The sequence below is a fragment of the Arachis hypogaea genome, chromosome 17 (assembly GCF_003086295.3).
Source record: "Arachis hypogaea cultivar Tifrunner chromosome 17, arahy.Tifrunner.gnm2.J5K5, whole genome shotgun sequence".
Taxonomy (NCBI): domain Eukaryota; kingdom Viridiplantae; phylum Streptophyta; class Magnoliopsida; order Fabales; family Fabaceae; genus Arachis; species Arachis hypogaea.
In genome coordinates, this window is record NC_092052.1 from 110,880,832 (window position 1) to 110,892,919 (window position 12,088).

At 32.8% G+C, this 12,088-nt stretch overlaps 1 protein-coding gene across 1 annotated transcript; it reads right to left on the reverse strand.

Annotated features, from left to right (window-relative positions):
* Nucleotides 1-2,873: 2,873 nt before the first annotated feature.
* LOC112767053 (kinesin-like protein KIN-7J) lies at nucleotides 2,874-8,468 on the reverse strand. The gene is made up of 13 exons (XM_025812939.3): nucleotides 8,095-8,468; nucleotides 7,547-7,943; nucleotides 7,320-7,409; nucleotides 6,961-7,061; nucleotides 6,759-6,872; nucleotides 6,587-6,668; nucleotides 6,427-6,494; nucleotides 6,272-6,337; nucleotides 6,069-6,193; nucleotides 5,354-5,672; nucleotides 4,221-5,192; nucleotides 3,528-3,832; nucleotides 2,874-3,383 (listed from the first exon to the last, which is right to left on the reverse strand). Exons 2-13 carry the CDS (start codon nucleotides 7,734-7,736, stop codon nucleotides 3,053-3,055), a joined length of 2,763 nt encoding a protein of 920 aa, XP_025668724.1. The 5' UTR covers nucleotides 7,737-7,943; nucleotides 8,095-8,468; the 3' UTR covers nucleotides 2,874-3,052.
* Nucleotides 8,469-12,088: the final 3,620 nt, after the last annotated feature.

The window sequence follows — 12,088 nt, forward strand, 5'->3', positions numbered from 1 at the left end:
CTCGGCTAGCTGGCAACACCATTGCATCCACAGTTCACGATGACATTTTTCCTCGCCATCACGGAAAAACCTACAGGGGACACCACCACTACGTTACCACCACTATGTTACCAAAGGCCAGAAAATTCTAATGCTTACTTAGATAATACAAATTCATCACAATTTTGGAAAATGCAGAAGAATGTGGAAAATGGGGGCAAAACAAAAATCGTCACACTGTTTGGGAAAACTTAAATTAGTGGTGTCCCTACTACATCGATCCTAATCAAAGATAGCAAATGCAGAAAAATGCAAGGAAGTTTTGAACAAATAGTACCAGGAATAACAAAATACACAAAGCAATAAAAGACTTGAGGAAAATCCACCAACAAAATAATAGAGGATAAAAACTTCACTAGCCTTATCAAATTAATTCGACGGATAGTGCAATGAAAGAAGGAGACCAAACAGCACCGAAAAGAACAAATAGTTTCTTCTGGTGTGACGGAGAGTGCGACGAAGAAGAACAGAACGGGAGGAAGTTTACAGAGAGAAAGAAAAAATACTCTCGTTTGGAAGATGATTAGGAAGGTGAAATATTTTTTTGTTGAAAGGGAAAGTGAAAGATTATTTAATCTTAAGTTAATGTTGTATTCATTGCTGGAGAGAGAAATTGAAAGCGGGTTGACGGTTCGTAAAACGAGAAAAACTATAACCGCGCTAAAGAAGACTAAAAGAAAGTTCAGTTTCCTTAATAAACTCCTTAGAGTGCATTTGTTTCATGTGCGTGTCCATAGAAGACATAGACATGGGTACACATGTACAATATTTAGTTGTTAAGACACTGCTTTTTTAAAGACATGGGAATACACAAACATACATAAAATACATGTATTTGATATCCTTCAAAAAAGATGAGACACACTAAATGAGACACAATTTTTTACTCTTTTATCCATGATTATTTTTTAAAATACCATTCTTATTCCTTAATCTTAACCCCTTTTTTCATATTCTCCTTCCTCGTTCTTCTTCTCAAAAGCTCCCCCCTCTTCCTCTTCTCTCCTTCTTTCTCCCTATTTCCTTTGCCACTTTCTTTTCTCTCCGTCACTGTCACTGCCGTTGCCGCTGCACCCTTCTCTTTTCATCTTTCTTCCTCCACTACTTGTTTAGATCCAGACCTGTCCAGATCCGTCGTTGCTGTTGTGCTCCACCCCGGTGAACTCATGCGGTTCCAATGTGTTCAGAGGCCAGAGAAGAATCCATTTACACAGAGAAGATACCCTTGCTCCCTTGGTCCAGATCTGTCACACCTCCTCTTTATTTGGTTAAGATCCCCTGCCGCCTTCGCTTTCTCCTCGCCGCTACCTCTCTTTCTTTTCCTCTTCACGGCTCACACCACCGTCTCTCTCCCTCTTCCTCTTCAGTCCACTACTACTGCTCTCTCTGATTTTGCTTTCTGTCCATTCTTCTTTCTTCATACCTTTTTCTTCATTTTTCTATTTTTTTCCAAAAAAAAGTTCAATTTTTTTATTATTCATCTCTGTATATTTTAATATTATTGAATTTGTTGGTAAAATTATTAAAATCTTCTGATATCTAAATAATTTATTTTTGATTATATGAATGATAGTGGAGAAGAAAAATGGATGGTGATAGAATAAAGGTCACTGTGGTGATGATGACAAAGGTAGAAGATAGGGGTATTATAGACATTTTAATATTTTGTGTGTCTTGCATGTTTGTTTTGCCAAACACAAAATATATATATCTTCTTAATGTATATCTCAATGTCTATCTCTATGTCTAAGATATAACCAAACGCAGCCTGAAGGCTCCAATTTAAGGGAAAACCCGACTTCATAAACTCGGATATCCTCGACGAAAGCACCAAGGTCCAGGGACTCGAGTTGGGTGCACTATTTGGACAAATAGTCACGTGAGGAAATAGTCATTAAACGAGAATCTGACGTTATAGGATGGTGTCCGATTCTAACACAAACGAAAATGTCATTAAGTCGAGAAACCACCATATCGCGACATTAAGAATACGACATAAAGGTAATAAATCCCATGTAATGGCAGCCCTAAAGGACAGAATTAAAAGAGAAGGGCACTCAATAGGTAAATTTCAAATCACATATACTATTCAAACACTTAGCTGACTTTAGTATCAGAGTGTCTTACAAGTTGCCCTCCCGGCTTAGTTATGCACGTGCCGAAGCTAGGTTTTTCAATCTCTAACTCCCGTAGTTTGTGAACTTGCTCCTGGTACAAACATCTAGATTATTAAAATAATATTTGTTTGATTTATGAGTATAATTAAATCTAGACAAAAAACGTGAAGTAAAATTAATTTGTCCATCTTGCAAAACAAATAAAATAAATGTTTCAGTTATAGAGGCATGGGCCTTGCATGCCTAGGTTTGACAAGTTGTCTAAACATGGTGAAATTGAATAAGTTATATATATATACCTAGGAACACAAGCGTAGCTGTATTATTTAAATTGCACAAGAAAATTAGGTCCCACCTTAAACCAACATTGATCTAACGTATTAAGATCTATGTATATTTAATGAACACATTTACGCCTCCATACTGAACCGTAGCATATCAACACATTCTCTTGAAGCATGAAGGATTCCTAAAGGCTTAACTAATATGTTAAAGGAAAAGTATAGGTAAACAATGAAAATATTAAACAATCTAAACAATAGATATATTATTAGTGTACGAATAGTTATTTTAATATTAAAATTTAGAGGATTAAATTAGAGGTATAGTGTGTTTTTATTTGATTAGTGGTTGTTCATATTTTCAACAAAATCATTGTCCCCTAGTATTCTCCTTGTTAAAAGACCTGGTGGGAGCGGAAAGAGTTTCTTAGAGATGTAACAGCAAAGGTTTTATTTGAATTAATGGAATAAATTAAACAATCACTATGATCTTAAAATTCTCTCCAATGTACAACCAGAACCTAGAAGTCGAGTAAAATATGAAGATGACCAGAATACAAATTGAATCAACCACATGAATTAAATGTCAATATAAAAAAATGCTGGCTTATGTTTCTATCCAACGGTAGTCATATTCTCCTTCCAGTTATCGGGTTTAACAGTGCTGCTCTTGCGTCGGGCCAAGAAGCCGAAGCCAAATCCAAAACTCTTCTTTGAATCATCACCCGAGTCTATCAAACCAACAAGCCTAGCAACAAGTGTTGCACTTTCCCTTGCGTGGTTCAACTCTGTGTTGGTCCATAGCAGATATGCCAATTGTATGCTTCTGTGCTTAGTATTCAAATCAATACCCCACCTCTGGTATAGTTGCAGTCTTTCCTTATAGGAAAATTTCTTGTGCACCTGCTTGCTTAGCATCTTCCTCTCACGATTCAGAGCCTTCAGGCTATCAAACAAAAACATATGATCACATGTCTTGCACTATATGGGCAATCACAGTTAAAATTGTTCATTAATATGAATTGGTCATCCTTGCAGATGGAAGGGTGAATTGCATGTTAAAAATATACTTAATAAACACAGATTTTACCTTGAATTAGGTGTGACATCTAGACCTTGTCCTGTAATGTCAGCTCCAGTAGAAAATGTGTGCTGAAGAAAGGACAAACGTCGGAGCTCAACGTCCAAGTACACAGTATCCGCAAGTTCACCCTTGATGAGAAGGAAAAAATAGGATCTGTGTACAAGTGGTACATTACATGCATGCCAAAGTTCCACTATATCTTTCTGCTGTCTCTCAAATCTGGAAGGTGTCATAGCTCCCGCGCATTCATAGAAACCCATACCTTTTATTTTGCTTAGACGTTTATTGACTACATATGATTTTCCGTGTACCTATAACACATTTAAAATAAAATATACAAATATTAAATCTTCATGCAGAATGCTTGTTGTTAGAGGATAAAACTTGAGGGAGTTTTTGTCGAAAAAATACTGAATAAGATTTTCTACTCTCCATGTGCATGTCTTGGACATGAAAACAGAACTACATCCGAGTAATAAAATTGTTATTTTTAACAAAATATTTTTTGGTAAAAATTCTATATATATAATTTTCATTCTTAAATATGCAATATGCAAATTTTTTATAATCATATTCTAACTTATTAAAAAACCATGTATGTTGTTTATAGTCTTGTTTAAAACATGAATGCATCTTGATCACATGGGATAATCTCTATATGCTTGTCAATTGGATCTTAAAACCTATTTCTGTGCTTACCAATTGATCGTTAGAGTTCTTCTTCGATAGCTTTGACCTAGACTTCTCATTCATTCTTACAGCGAAATTGAGAACGCTTGCAGTATCCTCTCCATCAGAATCAACATCGGATTCTACTGGAACTGCAGTATTGGTCTCACCAATTTGAGAATATTTTCTAGATGATTTTCGTGTAGTAACTTGCATTGGCGATTTATATGGCTCCTCAGGGAGGTAATCCAAGCAATCAGAATATTCCTGTTCGACCCTAGTTGGTGTCTGTTGCACTCCGGCAAATCGAGAAGGTGATGCGAATTCCTGGTCAAACTTACCTAACCAAGAAGGTGATGAGTATGACATAACCTTTTGCTGCAACCTTTTGGCATGATGAAGTGATGCAGGTTCCCAATCCACTTTGATTATTTGAGCAGCTGGAGACATTGGAGTAGCATGAGCAGCCAACATGGGCTTGCAAGAAATATATGGGGACTCATTTGGGTACTCTGAAAGGTCCTCAACATGGCAGGGTTCGTTGGTCTTTTCAGGGTCCTGAACTGTTTGCTTCAGAAAATCTTGACTATTAAGTTCAGCAACATGATCCAACCCTTTATGCTCATTCCTCGATGATGATTTAGTAACTACATGTGCGACTTGTATCATGGGGGTATTTCCTCCACTTTCTTTCAAAGCACGAAGGGATGTATCAACACATTGAACTTCTCTGATACTATCTTCAGAACCGGCTTCCCTAGATATCTCCTCCCAACCATGACATGGATCAGGCCCAGCAAATGTGGGAGGACTGCCATCCAAAAGAAAGTCGTCTTCCATATTGTCTTGATGCTGTAAAAGTTTTGCAGTTAAATTAGACACACTGGATGTTCTTCTGCGATGACGAGGAGTCTCAACTTGAGTAGTTGTCTGGAGCAAATTTTCAACACGAGATTGAAAGAGATCACGTTGTTCAGTCAACTCCTTGATCTTCTGTTCCATCTGCATATTTTCAAATCAAGAAGTACAAAGTGAATAAAAATTAATGAGATCAAATTATGTACTCTACGATATTTGTCTTTTATAGTTTGTATGTTTTTTGAAAGGATACAAAGAGTTTGAAATATCTTAGTGAGGATACACATTATTGAATCTTCCCTTACCTGTTCAATCAGAAGCTCTCTCTCCTTTAGTATAGCAGAATTTGAACTGAAGCCCTTCAACTCATTCTCCATTCTAGCCAACTCTTTCTGTAGTTGTTGTACCAAGACCTTATCTGACATGACCACATTGACCTTAGCATTAGTAGTCACCTGCTTGGCAGTAGCAGCAAAGAGTAGGGTATTTTTCGATTGCTCAACCTGGCTTCGCGCCGGACTAATGGTGCAAATTATTGCTGTTCTTGCATTGCCGCCTAAAGAATTTTGTAGAATACGAGTAAGTTTAGAGTCTCTGTAAGGTATGTGTCCATTTCTTTCCTTGCTGCAATGAACAATAGTGGCTTAGAATTCAGACAATCTATTTGAAAATGAAAGTAGCGAAATAATGTTTAATCACCCCTTTCTTTTTCTTCTGATTTTTTTTTGAAAAAAATGGAACTTTCACTTCAGATTAGGTTGGCAAGTGGGTAGGAAGAAGCAATAAAGATCTATTAAGTCAACAAATATGCATGCTTAGGATACAGTACATCAACATCAAATACTTTGGCTCTTTAGAATACCTTAACATACCAATTAGGCAATTACACTTTTCAGAAAGCAGAACACGCAGTCAACATTTTCAATAAATTATCATAATATTCTTCTACTACTTCAGGGCAATCAAACTTAAAGCATAATACAGAGCAACTAGATGCAAAAATTTTGAATTTTAGAATACCTTAGTTTTCGAATTACAGTTCCAAGGGTCAGCAAACTTCGATTTATGTGGCTACCTTCTCTCAATCTTGTGCCTGCTGATAATGCTTGAGAAGCACGCTCGCTCCCGGCAAGATCAACGAAATTCTGTAGAAAGAAAATAATTTTTATTTTCTATTCACACGCGCGCACACTTGTATAGGAGAAAACGGGTAAAAATCATACCACACTGGCTATAAGTGTACCAGAACGTGTAGCACCTACATAATCAGTAGGGTTACTTTCAACTGTCTGCAATTTCATCATTTTGGGTAAGGTTAGGAATAAAATAAGAGTATTTTGGTAAAAAATATTAACTAATTTTATAATAAAGTGGATACCAATCGGAGAATTTGATGAGATCTGGAGCTAGTCTCATTCATGGCTGTTTCTTCCGTTGTCCTATGAGCTGCAAGATATTTGCAGATGTGCGTTGAAATCTTTGAAAAGCATCAAAAGTGGTAAGAGTGTAAAACTAAATAGACACCAAGTCACCAATACCTGCACATGTTGAAAGGAGTTCCTGCAAGTGGCTCCTCTCTGTGAGAGTCTCCTCTGTAAGTCTCTCAACAATAGTCCCTTTCTGTTTGAGGCACATAGATTCTCAACTGGTCAAAAGAACTAAAGCCAGGAACTCTTACATGTCCAAAAAAAAAAAACATGGTAAATTTACCTCTGGATCATCAAGCAATCTAAGTGGAGGAGAATTTGTAGTAAGAAGGTCTTTAACTGCTTCATTATATATTTCCATCGCAGAGAACTTCATAATGTAGTCTCTCCCATGTTGCTGGGACACAACAATAAAATATCATGTTTTGGTAGCATCAACATAAAATCATCAATTTGAGACCAAAATAACTGGAATTTGTTTGTACCCTCTCTATGTAGTCATATATATCATCTATTGCATATTCAGTAATTCCTTTCATGGTGTAAGTCTTCCCACTGCTTGTTTGTCCGTATGCAAAAACGCTACCTAAAATTACATTCAATCTAGATTTAGACAATGGATATATACTTTTCTTTTTTGGTGACTCAATGGATATATAATTTATAAAATATATAAATTAATTTAAAAGTTAATAATTTTAAAATTAACAAATTTATACATAAATTAAACTATAAATAAAACTAAGAAAATATTCAATTGAAATTTATTCATTTGATTTCATATAATAAAAATAGAATAAAATCCACCATCCAAGACATTAAATCAAGAAGGGTTACTACTCACAATTGATGCCACTAACAACTGAAAGGACAATTTCCTTGATCCCCTGCTCATAAACCTGCTGCGTGGAGCTCTTCTCCCCATATACCCTGTCTGTTTCAAATAAATGATTCAATCTTCACATGTCATAATCAGAATTCAAGAGAAAATGCTTAAAACTACGACTCGTATCTATTAATTGTTTGATATTGGATCATAGGCAATGATATAACATATAATGTATTTCGTACCAAAAGTGTAGCCATCTGTTGGACCATTCTTGTATCTGATGGTGTTTCCAGAAATGCACTCCCATTCGGACGCATCACGCCTCCACCTTTCTCTATCATTCAAAGGCCTTACTCGAATCGAAACAAAAATCTTCTCCTCCTCGCAGTTTGAGGTAGGTGTCTCGGACCCCGGCTCTCTCATCTTTGCCATTTGAAAGACGCCAACACCAACGCCACCGCGCGTTGTGTCGAATCGCACTCAACACACTAACACAACACCCAGAACGTTAACCTTGCACATGCACTTGCAATTGTAGCAGCAACAACAACCTGATTCATTACGTTTCTTCAGCGTTACGTTATCTGCTTCACTGCTCATATTTCATTCTTCCTTGCAGCTGAAATTTGCGTCTCACCCCTACGTAAAACAAACACGCGAAAAATCAAATCAAATATGCCGAAGCATGCATTTGAAAAGGAAGGATTATGATATCTATATCTATATCTGTGATCATTAATTAATTCAAAAACGGATTATTGGAGGGGAAAAAGTATTAGGTGATACGTACCGTTTCTCCAACCTCTCACGGCGGTGAGTGGCCGGAGATAGAGACAACGGAGTGGAGATTTTGGTGTTTATGGCAAAACGGTTTGTATTCCTATTCCCTCTTTTCTTCCTCAACTCTCGGATCCTGCTTCAACGCGCCAAATAAAACCTTTTGTCCGTTAACAACAGAATATTTGATTTGATTCACAATTTTGTCCTTCCCTCACCCTGTTATTGACCTTATTACCCCGGTTTTCCTTGACCTTATGTTGCGTTGCAAATTAAAATTTGTGGGGCTCTGCTGCGATAACTGCGCTCAAGTCAAGAACTATTTTTCCTTATTTTCCTCGCTCTTGTTTTTTGGTTTCACAAAAGCACCATTTCCTCTATTTTCTTCGATGCAGCGCAGCTTGAAATTCTTCCTTTTGGATGCTTTACATGCATATCAATGTCTAAATAAGGATAAAAGAAAGTAAACCCAATTAATAACTAAAATTCAAACATATTCTGGCTGACAGTCTGACACATCGTTGATCGTACGACAAGTTATTAGTTACGCCCTCGCCAATTTAAAATTAAAAATAGTAGTAGTAATTTGCATAAATACCAATGACATTATTATCTTCCATTATTTTGTAGTACATACTTGTTATAATATAATATGTTACGGTTTGCTACGTTTATTAAATACACGATTTTAGTATATTCCAATAATCATATAATAAATTTCCATCAACATATACGATACCGATACAAATATCTACATCTGTAATAATCTACAATCTTAAATAGTAACAAGTGTAATATACTAATATTAAATTACAATGAGATATATTTTCAAAATTCAAATGTGTAACTTATGGAGATTTAAAATATTAATATGCTATATTATTAACTATTCTTAAACGGTAATCAATAATGCCACCAACTTTGAAAAAAAAGAAATCACTAATGCCATCAAAATAGTAATTGTTTATAAGTATTTTTGTTTTTCTGAATTTAAGAGTTGTCTAAACAAAATTGTAAAAAATAAGTTAGAGACATGATATTGTCATTATTCTCCTACTTCGAAGTTTTAATATCTCGAATTCGTCATCTCCAATAATGGGAGTGTAACTGCAAGAACTTCGATATTTAAGTTGACATGGGTTATAATAATTATAGATCGCAAGAAAAACTAAAATAGAGATTATATCGGAGAATGCACGTATTTAGATCGAATAGTGCATATATTATGAGATTCTGATGATACAAGCTTCTCTTACGTGGGTTGTTTTTTTTATGAACTATTTTTATTATAAGATGTTTGACGTCTTATTGTGATTTTCCTTTACATGGTGCTCTTAGACCTATATACAGTTAATGTTGTAACATTCTTTTTTAACAGTAGAATAATAGTTATAATGTAACAATTAACCTCATAAAATTGAGTTATTAGATATTAGAATGAGTTATGAGGAGTTAGTGTCCTCTTTGTAACATATTATTTAAAATTCGAAAGAATACTTAATCATCAAACTGATTTTTTAGAACTTCTTATACTCTTGAACCCAGATTTTAGTATTGGGCTTATAGAAATTTTCCTGCACAGGCTCCCAAACTTCTCATGTCTTTCTTTCGAGAAAAATTTTCTGAGTTTTAGATCTCAATCCAAGTGTCTCATCCTTTAAGGTGGAATTTTTTTATTTTGCTTACTTTTTTTTATAAAGTTCGAACCCTAATCATAAGTTACCACTTCAATTTATGAGTTTGGAAGTTAGATTTTTTTAATCAAAATTTGCATATTGTGATTCTAGAATTAAGAGTTATGTTTGCATTCCTTAAATGTAAGATTTTTTTTTTTATTTTTTAATTTTTTAATTTCATGGAGTTCCTATTGTGAGTCCTTTTAATTTGTAACTTGTAAACTCGAGCATTCAAGTTTTTAAAATTCTAATGAAGACGTATCAAAATAAATTTAAGTTGTTAGAATCAATAATTATTAAATTTATTATGCTTAAAATAGTAACTCAATCATAAAAATATTGAATTTAAAATAAAAAATTTATTTATCTTAAAATAATTACATAATATTTTTTTTTATTTAAGTACAATCTATCTAAATAAGATTTTTTTCTATTTAAAACGATTATTAGGACAATTGAATGATGGATTTTTCTAATTTAGATTAGTTGACTTATAATATTTTTTTAATAAACAATCGTTGAAAGATTATTCTTTTATTTCTACTACAAACTTTCATATTATTTGTTTAAATAATAATATGCTCTAAAACATTCTATAAAAATTTAAATAAATAAATCATAATTTTATGTGTCTAAGAATAAATGTGGGTTGCTTTCAAGGAGTTTAATTAGGATTTTAAATATTTTTCTTCTTTAGTAGAGAACAAATTTCCATCTTCCGACTTTATAAATTTTAATTTCTGAATGTTAAATAATACTTTTTGTGGTAAATTTGTAAATTTTTATTTTTTGATTTTTTACTTCACAATTTTTAAGTTATTACTAAGCCTCTAAATCATTGACCATTTAATTGGTCAAGTAATTATAAGCCTTTAAAACGTATAATAATATAATCAAAAATTGAAATTTATAAACATTTTTACCTTTTTTGTGAAATTTTTGAATTATGTACTTTAATATTTGTCTTTTATATTCATATATATTTTTTTATATCTTTAAGTATATTATTCATCTTGTAAGCATGTATTGTTCTAGATTCATATACAAAGAGATATGATAATATGATATAATTTTTCATATAATTGAAATTATTTTAAGAAATTCATCCGTTTTCTTGTTTTTAAAATTTTTATTTTTTAATAAAAGATAAAAAAAATTCAAGAATTTGGAGGTTTGAAATTTATGATTTTCAAATTTTAGAGTAGAACTCAAAATGAAGAGGATGTGACGAGCAACGTTTCTTTACAGATGGCGCCATTGTTCAAAAATATTTTTGATCTTCCGATTTTAAGAGTTATCTGAACCAAATTTAGAAAGTAGGATGGAGACACAATGTCACCACCATCCTCCTATGCTCAAGTTATAGATCATACATGAGTGCACTTATTTAAAATAGTGCATATATTATGAGGATATGATGTTACAAGCTTTTCTTATATGAGTTGTTCTTTTTATGAGCTACTTTTGTCATAAGATGTTTGAGGCTTTATTGTGGTCTCCTTTCATATGATACTCTTAGGTTTATATATAGTCAATGTTGTAACATTCTCCTTTAATAGTAGAATAATCGTTACAATATAATGTAATAATTAACCTCATAAATTTGAGTTTTAGATATTAAAATGAGTTATGAAAAATAAATGTCCTTTTTGTAACATATTTTTAAAATCTAAGAAAATACTTAATCATTAAATTAGTTTTTTAGAACTTTTTATATTCTTGAACCTGATTCTTATTATTGAATTTATAAAAATATTCTAGAATAATAATAAATCTCACAGTATAGATAGTATAGATTGTAAAGAGATGTACCTTTTTATATTTTGAAAAATTTAAAATTCAAACATAAAAAAACTTAAAATATTTAAATAAATAATTTTAAAAAATGAGATATTATTACATTATTAATTTATTTTAGTAATTAAATTTAACCAAATTGATTCAATAATTTAAAAATTGTTAATAAAAAACTTTAGTTAGAGAAAGAAGAAAAGGAAAAAGACATAATAAAAACAAAAATGTAGTTAAACTTGGTTATAAAAATCACTTGTTCATTTAATATTTAAAAAAAAGGTTAAATTACACAGTTAGTCCCTACACTTTCAGTAAAATTGTAAATTGGTCCCTATAATTTAAAAGTTTGTAATTAGGTCCCTGAAGTAAATTAAAATTTGTAATTAGATCTTCAATAACGTTTACCGTAAAAAAAAAGCACATTTACCATAATGTCATCTTCTTCCTCTTTTTCTCCTTTTTTTTTCTTCCTCCTCTCTTCAGAATTTTTTTGTTATTCTTTTTTAACAACAACAATAGGGCTTCAACAACAACAAT

Coding starts and splice junctions, on each gene's coding strand:
- LOC112767053 (XM_025812939.3), bottom strand. CDS start 7,736: ATGGCAAAGATGAGAGAGCCGGGGTCCGAGACACCTACCTCAAACTGC. Junction 6,873..6,960: donor TATATGACTACATAGAGAGG/GTACAAACAAAT, acceptor GTTGTGTCCCAG/CAACATGGGAGAGACTACAT. Junction 6,669..6,758: donor GATTGCTTGATGATCCAGAG/GTAAATTTACCA, acceptor TGCCTCAAACAG/AAAGGGACTATTGTTGAGAG.